This window comes from Myotis nattereri, assembly GCF_964212035.1.
Source record: "Myotis nattereri genome assembly, chromosome: 8".
Taxonomy (NCBI): Eukaryota; Metazoa; Chordata; class Mammalia; order Chiroptera; family Vespertilionidae; genus Myotis; species Myotis nattereri.
In genome coordinates, this window is record NC_138083.1 from 43,014,083 (window position 1) to 43,038,008 (window position 23,926).

The 23,926-nt window shown below is 43.8% G+C and overlaps 1 protein-coding gene across 1 annotated transcript; it reads right to left on the bottom strand.

The window, feature by feature from the left end:
- Nucleotides 1–1,453: 1,453 nt before the first annotated feature.
- On the bottom strand, nucleotides 1,454–23,926 carry CPLX4 (complexin 4; the record flags this gene model as incomplete). Its single annotated transcript, XM_081096916.1, has 3 exons — nucleotides 1,454–2,707; nucleotides 18,065–18,152; nucleotides 23,760–23,926. 3 exons carry the CDS (start codon nucleotides 23,924–23,926, stop codon nucleotides 2,480–2,482), a joined length of 483 nt encoding a protein of 160 aa, XP_080953042.1. The 3' UTR covers nucleotides 1,454–2,479.

Here is a 23,926-nt window from a genome sequence, read left to right on the forward strand (position 1 = left end):
AAGCTAAACTTGGGTACCTGTGGATTTGTTGTACTTATATTTCTAGTTTTGGTAAGGTTTGGACTTTTTCCATAGTAAAGGATTTTGTTTTTTTAAAAAAAGGCAAACATTTTACAAGATTTCTAAATGTGAATTTAATTTGTACAATACCTAATTTTGTAACATTCTCCAAACATAATTTTTTTCAAAGGTACTCCCCCATTCAATCTTGGCTGACGAAATTGGACAGACAGAAAGTGTCAGGACCCTTTTTTCTTGCAATGGCACTGGAACCTTAGTAGCAACTCCAAGCATAATTTTTGTAGTTCCCCAAATTGCTCTTTCTTTAAATATATATATAATTTATGTCCTGGCTAGTGTGACCCAATTGGTTGGAGTGTTATCCCATGCAGTGAAGAGCCTCAGGTTTGATTCCTGATGAGGGTACATACCCAGGTTGCAAGCTTGATCCCTGGTCAGGGATTGTACGGGAGGCAACTGATCCATGTTTCTCTCTCACATCGATGTTTCTCTCTCTCCCTCTCCTCTCTCTAAAATCAATAAAAAAATACCCTCAGGTGAGGATTATGTATGCATATCTATACTAATAAAAGGGTAATATGCTAATTAGACTGGGTCAACCAGACATCTTCCGGTTGTCTGGTCCTCCTCCTGGACAAAGCCACGGTGGTGGGGGCCAAGGGGGAGGTGGTTAGGGGCAATCAGGCCAGCTGGGGAGGGCAGTTAGGGGAGATCAGGCTGGCAGGGGAGGGTGGTTAGGGGCAATCAGGCTGGCAGGCAGGTGAGTGGTTAGGAGCCAGTGTTCCCCGATTGGGAGAGGGATGTCTGACTGCTGGTTGGACCGGCAGACAGACTTCCCCCGAGGGGTCCTGGATTAAAGAGGATGCAGGCCAGGCTGAGGGACAACCCTCCCCCCCATGCATGAATTTTGTGCAATAACGGGCCTCTAAAATATATATGTAATATATAATTTATTTGTTGTGAAGGATAGCACATATAGAGAAAAGTGGTTAAAACATAAATTACACCTCAGTGAATCATTACAAAGAGAATTGAGAGCTTCATGGGTATTGAAACACCTTTAGAAGGATCCTATCCTTAGTTTAATGCTTTACTGTAAATATTAAAATTCATAATTGCTCTTCAACAACTTTTTCCTTGGCATCTAGAAGCACATCTGGCTCCCACTCAACATCCCTTTGAAAGGAGGTTACACTGACTTCAGAGCCAGCCATGGCCTTTTCATTTTCACTAGGCCCCACAAATTATGTAGCTAGACCTATACACAAGTGAATAAATAAAACTCTGCCAACAACTCAGAGAAGCTCCTGGTATTCCCCTCACTACTGAGGTAAGAACATTTTTGAATTACCATTGTGATATCTTTTAACTTAGTGTTACTTTAGAAGTTTGAATATTTCTAATTTTATATTTATTTAAATTTCTATTTTTTAATTACAGTTTTACATTTAATATTATTTGTATCCAAACTGCTATTTCTAATGTAGACAAAAACCTAAGGATGATTCAGCAATTCCACTTCTTGTGGCATTCCAAAAAATGTCACTAAAAACATTGAAAGCAGGAACTAGAATAGATATTTGTATACTCATGTTCATAGTAGTTTTATTCACAATCATCAAAAGGTGAAAGCAACCCAAGTGTCCATGGATGGGATGAATGGATAAGTCAAATGTGGCATATATATCCAATGAAATATCATTCAGCCTTAAAAAGGAAAGAACTTATGATACAATGCTACAGCAGATATGAACCTTGAGGACATTGTGCTAAGTGAAATAAGCCAGTCAGGAAAGGACAAATATTGTATGATCCACTCATGAGGTTCCTATGATGCTCTACAAGGCTAAGGGCTGATGAAGTCTGTTCTCTGCCTTCGTACCTCATCTTTTACCACATCCCCACTACTGCCCCTTGGCTTCCAACTGTCCAAGTGCCACACTTGATGAAAAGCATCAACAATGTCAAGGAGCCTGGGAGTGGGGGTGGTGTGGTCTTTGCCTGCCAATGAGTCTGCAGCCTGGGCTCCTGGTGGCACCCTGACCTTCCACATCTTTCTCTGAAGGGCTCTGGAGTCATGCTAATGATTGGACTAGGTGAGAATTTGACCTCTAAGGAAGGAAATCAAAGAGAAAATTCCATTTGCTTTTATTTCTTCCTGGCTGTCCTGAAGATCTTTAAGCAGGTATGTGTTCTATGTCATTCACAGCTGAAATTTCATGTTAGCCACATTTATAGCTAAAAGGAACATATCATTTTCTGCTGCCAGGTCCTAGCTAAACATTCTACCAGGAACAATTAGAACATTAAGTTGTTGTCTACGTGTTTGTAGAGAGTTTTGCCATCACAGTTTTTCTAACCCTGATCACCATATTGAATATGTGCTGCTCAAGACGTTCCGTAGGAGAGTGGCCACCTCCACCTTGACCTGGTCCCCTTCTGCAGCCCCGCCCACCCCTCACATCACAGAACACTTCTGCTCTGCCGTCTGCTTGATTTCTGTGATCGTGGCCTGGGCTTTTTCTTTTATGGTGTCCAAGTCCATGTTCTGAAGATTCTGTAACTGCCCCAGAATAGAATCCTTATCTTCTTCCTCCTCGTGATCTTCATCTACCATTTTTCGGAGATCTTCGGGCAAATCCACATCATCTCCAGCCATCTGGATTTGGTTCTCATCCATTTCACTCTATGTGGAAAAACAAACGTAGCTAGAGAGACCACTCTAAAACAAGCAAACAAACAAACAAACATTAAAAGCAGCAGGAAAACAACGGTCTGTTGAGGAATGAAGAGGCTGGCATGCCTGGCTGTCTCTCAGCAGAGCCTTGGCCTGGTAGCTGTCATGGAGGCTAGGGGTCATGGTTGAGACACCCCTATTTTAGTGCACTTGGGTGGATCAGAACCGCTAGCACAGTGGTTCCCGGGACCCAACAACCTCACCATCATGTAAGACCATGTTAGAAAGACAAAGTTTCGGGCTCCACCCCAGACCTAGTGAATCAGATACCCCCAGTGGGGCCCAGCAATCTGTGTTTTAAGAAGTCCTCTCTGTTGTGCTGATGTTGCAAAGCTTGAGAATCAGGCACTAACCGGGCTTTGGGCTTCGGACTTCGGGCTTCAGGCTTCGGCAGCTAGCAGCCCCAGGCTGTGACACAGTGGCCCTGGCTGATCTGATTCTGGAGGGTGGGGTTTGGGTTCACAGTGGCCTGACAGTGCTCCCCCATTTTAGTCATCCCTCTTGACTGGCAACTTCTACTTAACTATTGCCTCTTCTGTCCCTTCTACTAGATGGGGGCCCCTCATGGGTGCAGAATCTTGTCCACTTCAGCCTTCCATCCTTGGCACCTGGAAGCACATCTGGCTCCCACTCAGCATTCATGACTAGTCACAGTTCACCTTACAATTTCCTCTTGTGGTTCTAGGCATGACTGTCCCCAGATTTCTAAGAGTATGACACCTGATATCTTTGTTTTATAATGAGAAAGAAGAATCTAGAGGAAAAATTTCTCTGGGAAAGGTAAGGGCTGTTGACATCCCCAGATGGCTGCTATGAGATAATTTTCTGAGATCAGGTTGTAACAGGTGCTAAACTGGGCCTCAGGGCAGATAAGATTTAAGAGAATGTCAGAAAAGCAAATGATAGGAAATATCTAAGTAGAATTGAGGACCCACCTCGATACGTTGTGACCAGTCTTGAGTTTGTCACCAAAGCACATGACAAATCACATAAATATAAAATTATCATCTTAGTCTTAATCAGACCACATAGATTTGGTTTTAGAAAGGTTTTGACACCTGCTGAGTCCAAGGTGGAGTTCAATCAGCATACACAGAGAGCATTCCATCCCCTTGCCTGGGTATTTAGTAGTGATAACCATAAACAAATATCGGTTGTCTCCTGGTCCAAATGGTGAGCCAGGGCCATGTGTAAACTTGAGTCTCCATCTCCATCTTCCCATTCTAACTGTCCAAGGCTCCATTTTTCTTCAGCAGATCCTTCGAGAAGCTGGAGGCCGCAGCCTTTCCATAGAGCAGTTTCCCATATTTGTTTCTCTGGGCAGACTAACAGCGAGCCTGACTCTAGAAACAGCTGGACAGGCAGCCTTCTGATGACAGTGCCCCAGAGGCATGGTCCTCACACAGGTCCTCCTGAAGGCCTCTGAGAAGGCCCACTCCCAGCGTCACCTCCAGAGGTCAGAGAAGCCTCCCCTGCACTTAGCCAGGCCTGGGTCCCTCAAAGTGCTTAATGGATTAATTAGTTCCTCGTCAAACTGTTGTGGGGATTAATTAGTTAGTTAATCCCCAGAGGCTCTCAGCCAATCCTCTTTGTCAATTTATTTTTTATTTACCTACCCTAGCGGTTGCCTTCCTGCTGATCACACTCTGGGCAGTTTTGCTGGGAGGAGAGGAGACATGGGATTGCAGCCTGTAGAGTCACAGCTCATGTCAATGAGGGACATCTGTCTTCTCTTATGCTCCCCGAAATAACATGTAATGATTTGAAAAGGCATTCCTGGGAATTCTGACACCCCATCCCTCTAGTTGGTAATAAGATCCCAGGCCCTCAGGGGGGTGGGGGTTTGCACCGGGTCACTGTGACTCCTGCACTCATGGTCAGCCTCATGAGAAGGCCTTGCTCTCTTGGCACCTTACCTCTGGCTTAGGAATGGCCCATTTTTGCTCAATAGGCTCAGCTTTCCTAGCAACCTGGGCCTATTTTCCATTTGTCACTAGGCTCTCAATTTTGGGAGAAAGCCGCCTAGACACCCAGCTTCCCTACCCGCTGTCAGACTCATCCTTGTGACCCAGAGGATGCGCACTGATGGAGGTCCTGGCTCACCACCTGACCTTCCTTTTTCCAGGTTGTGGCTCCATCTCCCCCTGGGTCCCTGTGTGTATGCTTCCCAGACACCTGCCCTACTCTTCAGCCTTAGCAATACTCAGAACAGCAGCTCAGGGTACTCTCAGGATGACAGACAGACCAGGTGCTGAGGCCTGGGCAGGCCCCGGAATGCATTTAGGCAGGGAATTTGGTCCTGGGTAGATAGAATATGGTCTAAAAAGGCCCATCCCTTTGGCCTTGCAGAATTCTCACCCCATGGGAAGGGGTGTGGCCTAAGAAAAGACAGAGGGAAGCCCTCTACAGCATGCAGCCCAAGGCAGGTGGCCCAGTTATTCAGTCTAAAGGCAGTATTGGGTGCCATGGTTGGTGTAACTCAGTTGGTTGGAGCGTCATCCTGTGCATCAAAAGGTGGTGGTTCGATACCAGTCAGGGCACATACCTAGGTTGTAGGCTCAATCCCCAATCAGGGGAATGCAGGAGGCAACTGATTGATGTTTCTCTCTCTCTCTCTCTCTCTCCCCCCTCCCCAATAAAAATAAATAAGTAAGTAAATAAAGGCAGTGTTGGGTGTGGTCAGTGGCTGTGTTCAGAGTTCTACAACCACCATCCTTCTAGAACAGTGATGGCGAACCTATGACACGCGTATCAGAGGTGACACGTGAACTCATATTTTGTTTGATTTTTCTTTGTTAAATGGCATTTAAATATATAAAATAAATATCAAAAATATAAATCTTTGTTTTACTATGGTTGCAAATATCAAAAAATTTCTATATGTGACACGGCACCAGAGTTAAGTTAGGGTTTTTCAAAATGCTGACATGCCAAGCTCAAAAGGTTCGCCATCACTGTTCTAGAAGGACAATGCTACTGACTGTCTATCAGCAGCACAGTTGCTTCTGGTGATATTTCTAGCACTGGAATCAATTTCCTGGGCTGTGGACACCTTATGACTAAGGGTAGGACAGGGCCAGGGAGTGGCTAGAGGACAAAATGACATGCTCTGGAGCCAAGCCTGAACTCCTGGCCTCATTAGCCCTGGGTCCTCACCAAGTGAGCCAGCTCAGACCTAACAGGCCAAGGGCCAGAGTCCCATTTGTAAAAGGCTGAAGCAGATGCACACTGCTTTCCTGCAGAGATGGCCTAGGACAGTGGGAAGATCATGAGGTTTGGAGTTAGGAGACCTGGTTTGTGCCCCAGTTCTGTCATTTGCCAACTGCATGACTTTGGGCAAGTCAACAAACATTTCTGGTGAGGGCCCCCTCAGAGGATTATTGAGCAGATTAAATGAGACATGTCGTGAAACAGATTTGTAAACGTCTAAGACTGGGACAAACAGTGTCTGTGGTTATTAATGTTTTAGAGGAAGAAGGGAAACTTGTTATCAAGGTCTCTGCTAAAAGGGTCCCTGGGATAAAGAAGGCATGGACAACGAAACAGATTGGGGAGGGGGAGGGTATAGGCCCTTAAGAGAAGGATCCAGGACAAAGCAGGCAATTAAGGAGTATAAGGGGTTTACACAGAGGGCCCTGGGCAGCCTTGCCTTCTCCTGTCTAATGAACCGCCCTGCCAATGGGACCTTGTTTACAATACAAACAATGAATGTCTTGTCCAGGCTTTCTGCTACCCACTGACAGATCTCAGGTTGGATATTTTGACACTGCTCACACATATAGGAAAGGCAGTCATGCCTCATTACATCCCACAAATGTAAGTGCAATTACAGCCAGTATGATTCAGCTCCAGCGAGGGGAGGCTTGGTGCTGAGACCAAGGCATGCATGATGAATGAATAAATGAAGGAAGGAAGGAATGAATGAAGTGAACAAGCATACAATTAGGGGACTGATAAGCTACACTGTATTCTTAGAGGTTCTGTTTCAGAGGTCTTCTCATTTCTAGAAATCTTATCAATTTGGGATATTGTTTAATGCAGTTAAGAGCTTATTCTTTTTATGCCAACTGACTAGACTCAGTTTTAATCTCTTGGTTTTTAACCAGATTTATAATCTTTTTTTAAAATATATTTTATTGATTTTTTTTTACAGAGAGGAAGGGAGAGGAATAGAGAGTTAGAGACATCAATGAGAGAGAAACATTGATCAGTTGCCTCCTGCACACCCCCTACTGGGGATGTGCCTGCAACCAAAGTACATGACCTTGACTGGAATCGAACCTGGGACCCTTCAGTCTGAAGGCAGATGCTCTATCCACTGAGCCAAACCGGTTAGGGCCAGATTTATAATCTTAATCACCAAGTACTGAATGCCCCATTACTTAAATAGCCCCATATCGTGCCTTTGCTCTTCTCTGTGACTGATGGATGACTTTTCATTGAAAGATAAGCACGACCCTGGATCCAGACTTCCTATGCCCTGGCTCTTGATCAACTGGCCTTCATCTTGTAGCAAACTTGAGATATAATGACAAACTGTCATGGATGGTTATATAGCCAAAAAGCTGAGCATTCACTAGAAGTGTTGTTAGAGTCTAGTCAACCAGCTTGGTGTGTAAGCAAATACCAGTGTGTTGGATGCTAGGTAGCTTTGATTTGTTTTGGGTTTATCTATTTTGGTCTACATCAGCGGTTCTCAACCTGTGGTTGCGACCCCTTTGGCAGTCGAACAACCCTTTCACAGGGGTCGACTAAGACCATCCTGCATATCAGATATTTACATTACGATTCATAACAGTAGCAACATTACAGTTATGAAGTAGCAACGAAAATAATTTTATGGTTGGGTCACAACAGGAGGAACTGTATTTAAAGGGCCAGAAGGTTGAGAACCACTGGTCTACATGATACCAGACAGCTGGATTAATGGATTTCTTTCATTTTGGTGAGTTGATCTAACATTTGATGTTTATATATTTGTGAGGATCATGGACTTCAACAGTCACTTGTCTTCAACAACCACCCCTCACTGCCTCTAGAGCCGGTGACAGCAACCCCTGGTTCCGGTTCTGCCAGAGCTTAGGTGAGTGGGACTATAGAGCAAAGAATACAGCCAGTCAACAAACACCTCCATAGAAAGTAAAAGCGAGCAAAGGAAAGGGGATCTGGGCCAGGCCAGAGGAAAGTAGGCATGAGGATTGCGGGAGCCAGACTCCTGTAGACATTCATCCTTGTTCTGATCAGGGGAGCTCGTCTTGCCCTGACATTTACAGAATGAGTAACCGTGGGAAGTCTCTTTCCCCCTCTCAGCTGGTGTTCTTATCTATGAAGGGGAAATAATATCTCCCTGCCTTCCAGGGTGGGTGTGAGGGTTAGCTGAGAAAGCTGGTGTGGCTAAGAAACATATATTACATTCCCACTGTGCAGCACCAGGGTCCCAGGATTCTTTCTTCCCTTCTCATGTCCCCTTCGGACTTCAGTCCACAGCTCTTTCAAGGGTGTGAGTAGAAGGAGCAAACTGAACTGGGGTAGGATGGAAGGAGAAGGAATAGAGGGCCCTGGCTGGGCCTCTGATGGCCCCTTCATCAGCCTTCTCCCCCACTCCCCAAACAACTGCTCAGAAGCAGGAGGTTCCGGTGTCCTGCTGAGCAGCCCTTAATTCAAAGGAGGCAGGCAAAGAAAGGTTCACAGAATCATATCTTTCTTTAAGAGACAAACTTTAAATTCATTTCTAATGGCGCTTTCAGTGTGATACTTTGAAAGACAATTCTATTGATAAACTGTCTTCTATCTTCATCTTTATTCAAACTGAACGATGCCCTTAATACAGCAGACAAACAACAGGTGTAACTAAATCATGGAGCTCAGCAGGGGACATGACATTATTTTTCAATGACTAACCTAGATTGACAATTCCGTTAATAGGATTAGGGTTCATTGTGGAACTGTTTTCTCTTATTAATTTGGCTTGACTTACATATACATTTTGAATTGGCTAGGAAGAAGGGGCACCTTTGTTTTAAGACATAATCTTGTGGTTTTATTTAAAATATACCACTTCCTCTAGTGGAAGAAATATTACATCTTAATTATAATGTCAAGGAGCCTTTGCATTTTAATACAGAATTATAATTTTGTATTATAATATTATAATTGCAAATTCAGACTCGTTCTTTTCATGAAAATTTATTTTAAAATAACTGATGGCAGATAGATTCTTTCTGCTGTTTTTTATACTTTGTTCTTCGGGTATGCCCCCCCCCCCGCCCCGCCTCTTTTTCCCAGTACCATCAATCATAGCAAACCTTTTGCAAAGGTGTGTGTGTGTGTGTGTGTGTGTGTGTGTGTAACTTTCACATGCCAGAATCCATACAAGGCATTGAGATAAAGGTGAAAAACTGAGCCCCTTTTTGTTAAGCAGCACAGTGTAGTTGGTGAGAATATTCAGGGTGGAAAAGGCATAAGAGATGTACCCAGGTATTACAGGAGCAAGGAGGAGGGTGGGTAGAGAGATGTCATGGAGGTTCTAGAAGAAATGGCACTAGACCAAAGTCTTACAGGAGGGAAGGGGACCATAAGGAATAGGGTATAGAGAACAAAGTAGGAAGAAAGTACAGTCCAGGCAGGGAGTGGCACGAGGCTGGAAAGACAGGAGCCACATCATGGGGCCAAGGGGTTTGACTTTATTCTAAAAAGTCATGGTAAGTCTCTCTCTCTCTCTCTCTCAAATGGGAGAAACAGGATCAGATTTGCCTTTTGGAAACCTCACTCTGACATTTTAAGAAAAGCAAGACTCAAAGTCAAAAAGCTACTGAAGAGCAGTTGAAATAAAAGAGGTGAGGAATGATGAGGCCTGCACTTGGGATGGAGTTGAGAATTGTTTAGGAGGTGAATTAGCATGACATGATTATTTGCTAGAGAAGGAGAAAGAGTTAAGACTTCCAGGTTTAGGAGAGACGGGTGTAGAAAAGTGTAGCGGGGGATGGGGGGGGAGGGCTTGCCAAGGTGAAGCCAACAGGAAGCCCGGAGTAAGGGATAGTGAAGGACTCTATTCTGGAGATGAGGTTTGAGGAGCCCCAAGGAGAGGTGACATTTAGGGAGAAGGTGTGGGATGGAAGTCGGCACAGCAACACACACATAGGTGGTGGCGGGAAGCAACAGCAAAGTGTAGCCACCTGGGGAAAATGTTTGACTGGAGAGGGAAAGAGCAGACGGAGGGAGCACCCTGAAATATCTGCAAATTTGGGGTGGACAGAGGAGGGTTCGCCATGAAGAAGACAGAGGAGAAATAGTTTGAGGAGAATGAGAACCAGAGAGTGGTGTCCAGAAGCTGAGAGAGGGCTTCAGGGAGTAAGCAGTGACCAGTGCCTAAGAAAATGAAGAGAAACAAAAAGATAATGGAACCATTTGATCGAGTGTCTGAAGGAGGAGTTTCAGCAGGACGGTGGCAACCAGTCCTTTAGGAAGGACACCTAGAAAGCACGTTTACTCTGTGTATTTTTGTTTTTTTAATATGGAACGCTTCACGAATTTGCGTGCCATCCTTGCGCAGTGGCCATGCTAATCTTCTCTGTATCGTTCCAATTTTAGTATATGTGCTGCCAAAGCGAGCACTACTCTGTGTATTTTTGTTCGGAGAGACCAAAGAGAGGAAAACCTGAACATACAGGATTAATGACTGAGATCCAAGCCCAACGTGAGCATCACGGCGTGCCATAGCATCTGAGGCCCTTTAATTACTGGTGATTTGAACACCAGAGGAAATCAGCAGAGTGGACGTGGACATGAGCATGATCATGGCCAATATGTTTTCTTAGATGTGCTGCAGATGCTGCCATTTGATCACTGCACTCATCTATTCCTTGCGTCATTACTGCAATTAAATGTGGTCACCAGAAGACATGGGTATGACACATGGCATTGTCACTGACAGTAAACAACAACCTCAGAGAGGAGGCCTTTTATAGTTTGTCTCCTTCTCACAGCCCAAGTTTCCTTTCCCTACTCAGCAACCCAGTGACAACACTCTTTCTCACAGAAAACAGCCACCAAATAACTTAGAAAATACAGTGCTGATCCCCAAATGCGACATTGTTATCCTCATTATACCAGACAGCTCCCGGGAAGACATATTCCTCAAGTCTGCTCACTACTGGGCCTGCAAAAGGGGCCCAGAACCGCCTCCTGCTGGCTACACAACCACGGATGGATGTGACCCTGAGGAACTGTGAATGAGGCACCCCAGTTGTCCCTGGTTAGCAGGGGGACATGTTTAGTGTGCCAGCTCCCGGAGGACTGTTGATACTATTAGTGTGGCGGCTTGCCCAATGTGGACTTTATAAGATGGCCCAGGGCTAAGAATTCTGCAAACTTCGAGGGAGGGGAAGGTTGTTATTAGGAGCCCAATAAGGCCTGGGTGACTCGCTCCTTCTGCCCAGCACCTTTTTTCTTGTTAGACAGTTGTGTTCAGTTCTCAACTCTACTGTCCTGGGCGGAGAAACACAGGTTAGAGAGGTTGTGGAGGGCAAGGGCATGAAAAATACCAGGAGAATAAGGAGATTCAAGGCCCGGTTGTCATAGTAAGATTTGTGGTCTTGGGGAAGAGCACATGAAACTCAATTTACAGGACTTTTATGGCTATGCATTGAGTGTACACCTATGTCACGTGCTTTTCTGTAGATAAAACATAAGTTCAATAAAAAAAGAAATAACAGCCCTAACTGGTTTGGCTCAGTGGATAGAGCATCAGCCTGCGGACTCAAGGGTCCCAGGTTCGATTCCAGTCAAGGGCATGTACCTTAGTTGCGGGCACATCCCCAGTAGGGAGTGTGCAGGAGGCAGCTGATGGATGTTTCTCTCTCATCGATGTTTCTAACTCTCTATCCCTCTCCCTTCCTCTCTGTAAAAAATCAATAAAATATATATTTTTAAAAAGCAGAAAGAAAAGAAAAACACCCAGGCACTGGGGTGAAGGAGCCAACGTGCCGTGGTGGCTCAGGAACCCACACCTGCTCGAGGAAGAGACAGGGAGGGAGAGGAGGGGGCTCCGCGTGCCCCCCAGATGTCCCCGCCTAGCCCAGGTTATTGCTGGCTGTTAATAACAATGCCATTGGCCTGATGGATGACTTTTGATCACCATTTAGAAAAAATAGTCATCACACTGTACATTTTAGCCCAGGGCCTCTTTCGCTTCTAAATGAAAGTTTGTCCTCTTGACCCCCTTCACCCATTTTGCCCACCCCAACCCTTGCTTCTGGCAATCTGTTCTCTCCCTCTATGAGCATTTTTTTTTAGACTGCACACATGAGTGAGATCATACAGTATTTGTCTTTCTCTGACTTATTTCACTTAGCATAATGGCTCAAAGCCCATCTACGTTGTCACAAATGGCAGGGTTTCCTTCTTTTTCATGGCCGAATACTATTCCATTGCATATACGTCACGATGACCATTTGTAATTGCAGTAATGAGGTAAGTAATCAATTAAGTACAGGAATCAAGGTGCCCCCATGAAGGAGATGTATGTCGTGACTTGGGCATCTGTTGTCCCATCTCCACCCTAAGCAGTTTCTCACCGGCCCAGGCCTCTGTCCACCCCCTGCTGCTCTAGGAGGGTAACATTGGCTGGTCAGCCCCTCATTCCTTTCCCTCCAATTCACTGAACACGTTGCCATGGTCTGGAGTTTTCCTAATCACCGTGATGCCCCTGGGCACTGCCTAGCCTTCCAGGGCCTCCCTGGCCCTCAGGGGTGCATCCAGGAAATGAAAATCTGCACTGTAAATGGTTTCCAGATGGCACTCGAGGGTTCTTCTGCAGAATCAGAGGAAGACCTAACATTACACCCAGTTCCTTAGTAGCGACAGCATGAGCCCCTCCACATACATGGACTTGACACAGCATGAGATCAAAGCATGGCATTCAGGCCCTCGGAAATGGCTATCCCCACTCATCTTTCCCCCTAAGTCATCTCCTCTCAAGGCTGCATATGCCAGTTCCACAAGTACTGTCAGTCTTTCAAGACCCCTGGCTTCCCTGATTGCTGTGGAGACAGCTAAAACCTCCATCCTGGCATGCCCTGCATGCCGCTGCTCAGGTGCCCCCCTCCCACCTGTCCCCACCCAAGTCCCTCACGCGTGCTGCACCCTCCTGCTTTGTGACAGCTGCTCCTAGGAGGGCCCGCCAGGCTCTTCCAGGCTTGCTAGCACAGGCACTTCAGAATAAAGTGTGCAATCAAAAGAATGGACTTCAAAAAAAGCGACCCTCAGACATTTATTTCTGTTCCCCACCAGCACCACTGTCCCTGCTACAACGCACGGTCCCTGGTCCCTGCGGAAGGACTGAAAACAGTCACAGGGAGGGTGCATTACCCGGGGCTGCCTGTGCCCACTGCGTCTGGGGACACCAGGGGGCGCCAGGGGCCCGGATTCCTGTCCCGCGCAGCTGCCGCTACTGTGGGCTCCTAGCGGAGCCAGGGTCTGGCTGGGACAGGAATGGCCATTCTGCACAGACAGGAAGCCGCAGCCCGAGGTGTGATGTCTGATGGAGGGTTGGGGGGGGGGGGGCGGGGGAAGGGGGAATGGAGACTGGAAAATGTGGCTCTCCCCCAGCGCCCCTTTCTAGCCTAGAGGCTATTGAAGGCCCACTGCACCCAGAGCCTCCAATGGGGCGGGCGGGTGGGTGGGGAACTGTAACCTGTGTCAGCCACGAGGCAGAGGAAGTGGGAGCTGGAGGCAAATGCAAGGTGCTGCGTTGAGGTTGGGGCGTTTGCCACATCTGGGGATAACTCGACAAAGTGGAACATGATGGATCATATCCCCCCAAAAAGCAGTAGTTGTATTATTAGTATTTTTAGTATTTTCTACACCATAGGCAAATTCTTGAAGCATTGTGTGTAGAACCCATCTTGACAAAGCACAGCCATAACTAAGGTAACCCAGCAGGCCCCCATCTGATAGCAAACTCTGCAGCGAAGGATTAAGTCTCATCTCTCTATTTGGATTGTACTGGAATTTAGTCCTTGACTCATAGGTCTGTGGTCAAGCCGTCAGACAACACAGAAGAAGGAAAAGGGATGTGCCCAGCTGCTGGGGGTGGCATTCCGTGACACTTCACTGAAATAGTGACCAGTACAGGTTGTCTTTCCCTAAGGTCTTCAAGCAGTTTTAAGCCACGTGGAACTGAAAACTGCACTAAACTTTTGGGACGCCTGGAATATTAAGAAGAGAAAGAGACGGTGTTCAAATCCTTTCTTAAGTCACTCTTTTTCTTTTTTAAAAATACATTTTATTGATTTTTTACAGAGAGGAAGGGAGAGGGATAGAGAGTTAGAAACATCGATGAGAGAGAAACATGGATCAGCTGCCTCCTGCATACCCCCTACTGGAGATGTGCCTACAACCAAGGTACATGCCCTTGACCAGAATCGAACCTGGGACCCTTCAGTCCGCAGGCTGACGCTCTATCCACTGAGCCAAACCGGTCAGGGCAAGTCACTCTTTTTCATGGTTGAGAGGCCTAAGTTCCAATCCTGGTTGTCACTCAATAGCTGTGGGTTTTTAACCTTCCCCACCCTAGCGGCTGTAGTTTCCTTGTGCTAAAAGTGGCGTTAGTTTCTTACATGAACTCAAAGGCCTCCTTCAGGGTTAATGAAAATATCAGGTGAGGTCTCATAAGCATGATGAATTTGAAACAGTACAGAAAAGGGGCTATATGAGCATAGGTAAGTCATGCAATGAAAGATTCTGGACTTCACTGTTAGCCATTTATCAACTTTGTCATAGTTCCTTCCATTCCCAACCCAGCTGGCTTTGGGGAGCAGTACCCTAGGCAATTATAGTTGCTATCACTCCCCAGGGCCTGGCCCTCTCCAGGGAGGATATGAATGTGCAGATTTCACAGCTGTAATTCTTTCCTTTTCCCATAGTTTCTGTTGGAGAGGCTCTTGTCCCACATGCTAGCTTGGCTCAGAGATGTGGGAATTATTTTTCTCTGAAGAGCATCAAAACCCTGCTGCTAAGGCTGAAGGGGCTCACCCCAAGGATCGGGAAATGAACAAGACCACTGGCTCACCACCAAGGAAGAAAACAATCAAAAGCTCTGATTCTTGAGGTTCAGAGACCTTGAGTTGCTGTATTGTTTATAATGTCAGTGCGCTTGCCCATGGTCTCCAAGTCCCCTGGTTGTTATGATGTGCAATAATAAGAGCTATCACATATTGAGATCTTTCCATTAGTCAGGCACTGTACTAGGCTCTTTACGTTATACAGGGCGGGGCAAAAGGAGGTTTACAGTTGTGGGCATGCAAAACAGAGTTTATTCTTCTATTATTATATATTAATTATTGTATTGTTTTCCATACCAACAACTGTAAATCTACTTTTGCCCATCCCTATGTTATCACAGACAAAAACCTTGTAAAGTAGGTATCATTGCCCCATTTTACAGGTGGGGAAGCTGAGGCTCAGATTGTTTTTTTTATTATTATTATTAGTTAAGGTATTACAAATGAGTCCTCATCCAAGGCTCAGATTGTTTTAGAAGCCCCCTAAGGTTGCACCATGTCAGAGTGGCAGAGCCAGAATTGAAACCCATTTCTCATTATATCCCACAGAAGGACAGCAGCGCAGCTGACAAAAATAAATCCTTAAAAAGTCCACCTTTGTGGAAGAGACATGGCCTGTTGGCTGTGTGTGTGTGTGTGTGTGTGTGTGTGTGTGTGTGTGTGTAATTTCTGCTTTGTTCCAAACAAGATTTGTGATGCTTAATCAGATATACCCAAGACAGGAGGCTGGAGCTCCAGTTTAGCAGCATAAATCTGAGTCAGGCATCCTGCCTGGTGTGTGTGTGTGGGGGGGGGGGGGAGGGGGGCCATAATGCTGAACAGCAGAGACACCCCAGGGAGCACCAGGAAACCCACCAGACCTTGGGAGTGGAAGGGACAGTGTTTAGAAGCTCTCCACTCTTCCACAATGCAAGCTCGTTGGGAAAAAGTACTTGTTAAACCAGAATACAGGGCACAAAAAGCAAGGCATTCTTTTCAAACTTCGTTGGTCTCAAAGGCAAATGAGTTTAAATGTCATTGGGAGTTTTCCCGTTCTGGGTCCTAGGAATCAATCTCTCCCACAGGGTGGGTCTATTTGACCCTTTGGTGACTTCAGCAGTGATCTTGCATGGACAGTGTGGCCTGTCTCCCTTTGTTTCCTTGCTTGTCGCTTCTGAAGACAGCTTTTGGGGATCTGCAGGAGACCCACTGGGGGAATAGGTTTAGTGGCTCTCATCCCGGGGCTGGGGGCGGGGTGGGAGGACCATGTACTTTGGAGGATCTTCCTCTCTGGTTTCTCCAGGTGGACGATGTTCTCGTAGGGAGCGTGCACCTCCAGAACGTGAAGTTGAACACTGACCTAGAGTCATTTAGAGGAGCTGGGTCATCCCCAGGAGGGGGAATGTCTGAGCCAGAGGAGCTAAGTGCTGGGCCCTCTGTCACCCATGCAGGCCTGGAAGAGTGCGTCTGAGCCCTGCTGCACATGTCACCACATCATCTTCCGTCCGCTCCACCAGTGAAATAAAAACAGATGTGCAGTAGATGCACTGTGAATAGCTTGGTCCTCTCAGCCAAGACAGGTAGGATGGAGCCAGCTGATGACCAGCCCTGCCACATCATTCCCAAACAGAAGCAACCGATCATTCCTTTGACATCGAGGCAGAGTATTAAAGAAGTTGGGCCCCGGGCTCTGCCCTTCCGCTGTGTGTCCTTTGGGAGGAGGGGATTTTCTCTGGGCCTCCATTTCCCCTAATGTAGGAATGAGCCTGCTCACAGAACTGAGAGGAGGAAATGAATTGATACATGCAGAGCACTTGGCACAGTGCCTGCACTTAGAGCTCAATGAATGGCAGCTGTGATCATTAACCCCATTATGAATTTGGATATAGCTGTTCTAGAGTCTTTAGTAAATTTTCATTAAAATGTCATCTGTAGGTGTTCATTTTGTTGAGTGGAAATGGAAGTTTATAGAAGCAGAATGACTGGGATCCAGTCTTTATGAACTCCTAGTATAGTGCTCTTTTCACTATACCATGCCTTGGTTATGTTTGGTTATATATATATATATACTAGAGGCCCAATGCACAAAATTCGTGCAAGGGGCTCGGCCCTCACAGCCCCAGCTGCCTCAGCTGGCCCTTGTAGCCCTGGCTTTGTCCGGAAGGTCGTCCGGATGGTCGTTCTGCTGTTTGGTCTAATTAGCATATTAGCTCTTTATTATATAGGATATACACACACATACATATAATTTGTATTTATGTATTCATATATATGTATGTGTGTGTGTGTGTGTGTGTGTGTGTGTATATATATATATATATATATATATATATATATATATATAATGTTTATATACAGTAGTTCCCCCCTTACCCATGGTTTCACTTTCCATGGTTTCAGTTAACCACAGTCAACCACAGCCCAAAATATTAAATGGAAAATTCCAGAAATAAACAATTCAGACATTTTAAATTGTATGTTCTTCTGAGTAGTGTTATGAATTCTCACACTATCCTGCCCAGTCCTGCCTTGTACATGAATCATCCCTTTGTCCAGTGTCTCCACACTGTTTTTCTCCCTGTCCTTAGTCACTCAGTAGCCGGCTCAGTTAACAGGTGGACTGTCATGGTTATCACAGTGCTTGTGTTCAAGTCACCCTTATTTTACTTAAAAACGCCACATTCACATGACCTTCATTACAGTATATTATTATAATTGTTCTATTTTATTACTAGTTATTGTTGTTAATCTTTTAATGTGTCTAATTTATAAATTAAACTTTATCATGGGCATGTGTGTATAAGAAAAACTTAATATATACAGTACAGAGTTTGCAGTATCCGCGGTTTCAGGCACCCACTGGGGGTCTTGAAACATATCCCCTGTAGATAAGGGAGGATTACTGAATACATATATTCATGACCATGATCCTTTGCTGATTATCAAACATTCTCCATTTTTAATTATGTAAGAAATGGTTGGAGGCAAGGTAGAGGAGGGTAGGGATAAGGGGGAGAGATCAACCAAAGGACTTGTATGCATGCATGCAAGCCTAACCAATGGACACAGACACCAGGGGGGGATAAGGACACATATGTAATACCTTAATCAATAAATTAAAAATAAAAATAATAAAGTTAGCATTATAGATTGCAAAAATAAATAAATAAATAAATAAATAAAAATGTCTTTTTATGCAAAAAAAAAAAAAAGAAAAAGAAAGAAAAGAAATAGTTGGTTGTGTATTGTGTTAGGAGTGTCTCACCTTTGGAAGTCTATACTTCTCTCTGAGATGAACTCGGAGGCATGCCCTCTCTGCCTTTTTTTGTGTAAATGAAGCATCTCTTTCCATCCTAAAAGGAAAAGAATAGAAGAAAGTATCAGAGGGTGTAGAGCAGTGGCTCTCAACCTTCCTAATGCCGCGACCCTTTAATACAGTTCCTCATACTGTGGTGACCCCCAACCATAAAATTATTTTCGTTGCCACTTCATAACTGTAATGTTGCTACTGTTATGAATTGTCATGTAAATATCTGATATGCAGGATGTATTTTCATTGTTACAAATTGAACATAATTAAAGCATAGTAATTAATCACAAAAACAATATGTAATTATATATGTGTTTTCCGATGGTCTTAGGCGATCCCTGTGAAAGGGTTGTTCGACCCCAAAGGTTCGTGACCCACAGGTTGAGAACCGCTGGTGTAGAGCTAAGGAGTTCAGACCTGTGCTCAGAGGAGCCAGACATGGGGCTACACCTTCCAGTCCCACTGCCCTCAGACGTGGGGATGGGTTGTGGGAGCTGCATTTCTAACAAGCTCCTGAGTGACTTTCCAGCCAACTAAAACATCCAGAACTGGGGGTGCTTTGGAGGCACGTGGTATTGGGGTTGTAATATAAAGCCATTTCCCTTCCTTGTCACCCCCCCCCCAGGGGTGTTCCCTTCCCTGTTTGAAAGGAGGCAGCCCTTCAAAGTGAGACTGATTGCGCACTGCTCTGGGGACCACCTAACTGGACTTGTGATTATGCTGGTTTGAAATAAACTCCCTTGCTTATGATCCCGACAGAGGCAAACACCTTTGGGAATATCTGCAAAGTTCACAATACCACCTCCCCTCCCTGCCCACAGGAGTGTATTCCTGGGGTTCAGTTTACACACATGGCCCTGCCCTCTAGCTGGATTGGATTGGACTAAACTGGGTAAATGAAACCTCTTCGCTGGGAATTCGGCTGGAGCTGGTGGCTGGAGCTGTGACAGGTGAACACGGGGGCCATGGGTCACCTGGTCTGGGTAATAGACTGAGGAGAGAGCTCCCTGCTGAGAAGAAAGAGCAACGTTTCCTTGTGAGATAGAAGCAATGGCGAGGGATGGAAAAGAGTGCTAGTGGCTTCCCAACAGCTCTCTGCGTATTGGTTTAGGTCCAGGTGGGGCCTGATGGCATTTCTGCTCTTGGGTTTGGGGAAGCATCTTTGCATGAAGCACTATTTGCATTAAAACAAACTGTTTCATTTTCAGGTGGCTAAACTGATTTCTATTCTCAAATTCAAGTTTTGAAATCATCTTAACCATGACGTGGAAGGCTGACTGCTGGAAGAGCTGGGTCTGAAGCACTCAGATTAAACTGCTCAGCACTGGGCCCTGGGCTCAGGCACCCCCTGAACCCACTGCCCACCACAAAATGTCAGGCCTGGAATAGGCAGGAGGGAGTACTGGGTTCAATCTTCTAGTTTGGGAGAGGGAAACAGAACTAAATGACTTATCCAAGACATCAGTGACCCGTGACATGGGCAGAAGCAGGTTTTTTTGTTCCTCCCAATATTTTATTATAAAAAATTTCAAACATACAGAAAAGTTAATGGACTTTTACAGTGAAACCCATGTACTCACCATCTAGATTCTACAATGAGCATCTTACTAAGACATGTTTTATCATATATCTACCCCCCTCTAACCATTCATTTATCCATCTTATTTTTTGATGCATTTCAAAATTGTAGAAATCAGTACTCTTTCCCCCACTGCAACATGCATGACCATTAATTATAGTTATGTCTTTGCTTATAGTTTTATTATCTATTTACCATCTATTATCTATCTACCTTCCTATCTATCTTTGTTCTATTGATTCTGTTTCTGTGTATAACACAAACTCCTATTAAGATATAAAAAACATACTGTCACCTGAGCACATTCCCTCATCCCCATTCCCAATCAACACCTACTCCCACTGTGTCCTTGCCGTTTTAGATTGGTTTTGACTGCTCTAGAACCTCACATAAATGTGACCATACATTATGCCTTCTTTTGTGTAAGGCTTCTTTCATTCAGCATAAAAAACTTTTGAGATTTATCCAAGTTTTTCATTTATCAGTTTGTTCCTTTTCATTACTGAGTGTATTCTACCATATGACTATATCACGTTTGTTTATTCATCCTGCTGCTGATGGACACCTGGGCTATTTCCGGTTCGGGGCTACTGTGAATGAGGCTGCTATGAGCATTTCTGTACAAGTCTTTTTGTGAGCATGTATATTCATTTCACCTAGGTAATATCTAGGCATGGAATTACTAAGTGATAGGGTAATTTGGTTGACTAAGTGTAGTTTTATTAGAAACTGTCAGACCTTTACCCCAGTGGTTATATGCTCATACATCTCATCAACCAGAAGAATTCTATCACACTTAGGCCAACTTTTGGTATTGTGTCTTTTTAATTTTAGCCATTTTGGTATGTGTGTAATGGTACCTTACTGTGATTTTAATTTTCATTTCCATGATGACTAATGATACTGGGCTTTTTTTTTTTCATGTATTCATTGGCCATTTGTATATCTTTGTGAAGTATTTGTTCAACTCTTTTTAAAAAGTATATTTTTACTGATTTAGAGAGGAAGGGAGAGGGAGAGATAGAAATATCAATGATGAGAAAGAATCATTGATGGGCTGCCTCCTGCATGCCCCACACTAGGGACTGAGCCCACAACCCAGGCATGTGCCCTGACCAGAACTCGAACCGTGACCTCCTGGTTCCTAGACTGATGCTCAACCACTGAGCCATGCTGGCCAAGCTAGAAATTATTTTTACATTCTAGACCCCAGTACTTCATTAGACATGTTTTGCAAATATTTTCTATATTTTCAGCTTGCCTGTTTATTTTCTTAATGGTGTCTTTTGATACACAGAAGTTTTTAATTTTGACATCTAATTTATCACTTAAAATTTGTATGGTAATTGCTTTCAGAGTCATGTTTAAAAAATCTCTGCCTACTTCCAAGTTGCAAAGATATTCTATGCTTTTTTCTAAGTGCTTTATAATTTTATATTTTGGTCTGTGATGCATATCGAAGTTGAAGTTACAAACGTTACTGTAGCAATTGTACCACAGCTAAGATAAAGGGACATTTAATGCAATTAAGAGACATGGAGGGATAAGCAGATAGCCGTTTTATTTGGACTTTCCCAAGTGTTATCTGTTTAGGTGTAGACCTCTTTCAGTATTAATGTTATCATAGTGAAAAAAAATCTGAAGATAGAAGTAAAATAAAAACGAATGTGCAGGAGAGTGCATTGTTAGGTAGGTTTCAGATTACACTTAGAGGAGTGAATCCCAACTTTTTTAAAATGACGAGGACAGGTTTGGAAGGTTTCTATTTACTAGTATTCATTTTAATGATTGCATGTACTATGATATCTATAGCTCTCTCTACATGAAACTTGTGATGAACCATTTTGATGCCCACTTCTTTATGTTGTATTTTTGACAATGAAGCTCTTGAAAACTTAAGCAATGGACTATGGACTAGAAGTCATGCCTCTTGCCATGGAGAAGTAGGCTGGTCCCATTGTCTCATTAATATTTCTTACATTAGATGACTACATAAATTTATAACACACACACACACACACACACACACACACACACACACGAGTAGCTGGCAAATAACCCAACCCAATAAATAACAATATCATTTGGGTGTTTTGGTCTTTGATCTGTCCAGATATAAAATTAAGGAAAACCAGGACATTAGTTAATCAAACAGATGCCATATCTGTGAGTAGATTTATTACTGAGACATATTAAATATTTTACAAGATCAGGTGTATAGTCTAAATACCTGACCATTTTGCCCAGCCGGTATGGCTCGGTGGTCGAGCATTGACCTATGAACCAGGAAGTCACATGGTTCAATTCTCGGTCAGGGCACATGCCCAGGTTGCGGGCTCATCCCTGCTGGGGGATGTGAAGGAGGCAGCTGATCAATGATTCTCTGTCATCATTGATGTTTCTATTTCTCGCTCCCTCCCCCTTCCTCTGTGAAATCAATCAATCAATAAATACCTGACAATTTTCCTTTTATAAGCCCACTTGAGCTGAGAATTTGGTGCTATTGTTCTATTTCTATTTCTTTATCATACTTGTTTTTTTTACATGCCATAGGCAAAACTCAACAATATTCAAGGAACGCTGCTTTATTTATTTATTTATTTTTGCCCAAGCATTATCTTAGCATCAACATCACTTTTGTGGTTGTATTTACTTTTTAAAGCTGACTTTCATTTACTGCAGAGCCAAGCATAATACCAGTCTAGATAGTTTCTAAGCTATGATTTCTTTCAGAAAAAATACAATAGACAAGGTTTCCATTAAATGTAGGTCTTTGTACTTAGTTTCCTCCAGGTCATTAACCTTTTCACTTATAATCACCTTAGCAATAGGACTTAGGCAACTCTTATGTAACTGATCGTTAGCAAAATAGCCATAGTGGCAAAAATATTTTTCTTCTGTTAACATATACTGAACATTTAACCTCAAGATCAATGTTTCAATTCTTACTTGATTACTAAAAGATTTTTAAATTGATTCAACCTTGAACTTAAAAAAATTACAAATAGATTGCACTTATTTAAAGCTCAGTCTTTAGTAGTGAAAAATTGTTGGTGATATTCACATTCCATAATACCCAACTAAAATATTATGAATATTTTATTTTTATTACATTTTATATAGCCATCAGACTGTCCTTAATTTTTGGAGGTATATGGCTGAAATAGGGGTGAAGTATGGTGATTCCTATAATTTTCTTTAAAAGTTGTTCTATCTATCTATCTATCCATCCATCCAACTAATCTATCTATAAGCAAATATGTCATAATATCATATGCTCTGGCCAGTGTGGCTCAGTTGATAGGAGCATCATCCCATATACCGAAAGGTCACAGGTTCGATTCTTGTCAGGGCACATGCCAATCGGTTTGCCTGCAGGAGGCAACAGATTGATGCTCCTTTCTCACATCAATGTTTTCCTTTCTCTCTCCCTTCCCCTCTCTGAAAATATCAATGAAAGTATCCTCAGGTGAGGACTTAAAATCTATATATAATAGGTATATATGGGTATTCATTATACTGTTCTTTTTCTGTATCTTTAAAATTTTCATAATACACAGCCCACAAATTTATTCATAGTCTGAAAAGCAAGTCACGTTGTGCTTTCTAGGCTTTTATTTGCAACATGTGAGATCAAGATGGCTGCACTAGATGTTCTTTAAGGCCTTCTTCCACGTGCCAAGTCTGAATTCTTACAATTTGAAAGCTTTCTATGTGCTAGGAGGGTGAATTTCAGAAAACCAATAAAGACAGGCTCACATTTTTTCATGCAAATATTTAAATTGAGGTTGATTACAACGTGCCCCGATCAGAAAGTGTTAAGCTGCTTAAAAAGAACATATAGATTCACTTTTTCTTTTTCATTTCTATTCATACAGGTAGGATATAGTAACTGCTGATGCTACAAAACTGTTCACTTTAGCAGAACGCTTTCGCAAGGTTGGAGGCAGACAGACAGCACAAGGAAAGGCATCTACAGAGCCAAGAGGAGGATACTAGGGAACTGGTGAAGGTAAGGCCGGCAGGAACTCCGTTTTGTTTTTAAAGGGAAATGAAGTAGCAGGTACTCACTTATCCTCGATCATTTGCTTCTGATATTCCTCATATTCCTCTCTGGTCATCCCTTGAGCTGTGGCAGCATCCGAGGTCCCTCCTTCTTCTTTATTTTCTTCAGACCTGCCACCAAATCCTAAATTCTTTACCTGGTTACTTATCATAGTTTTCATAAAGAAAGCCAT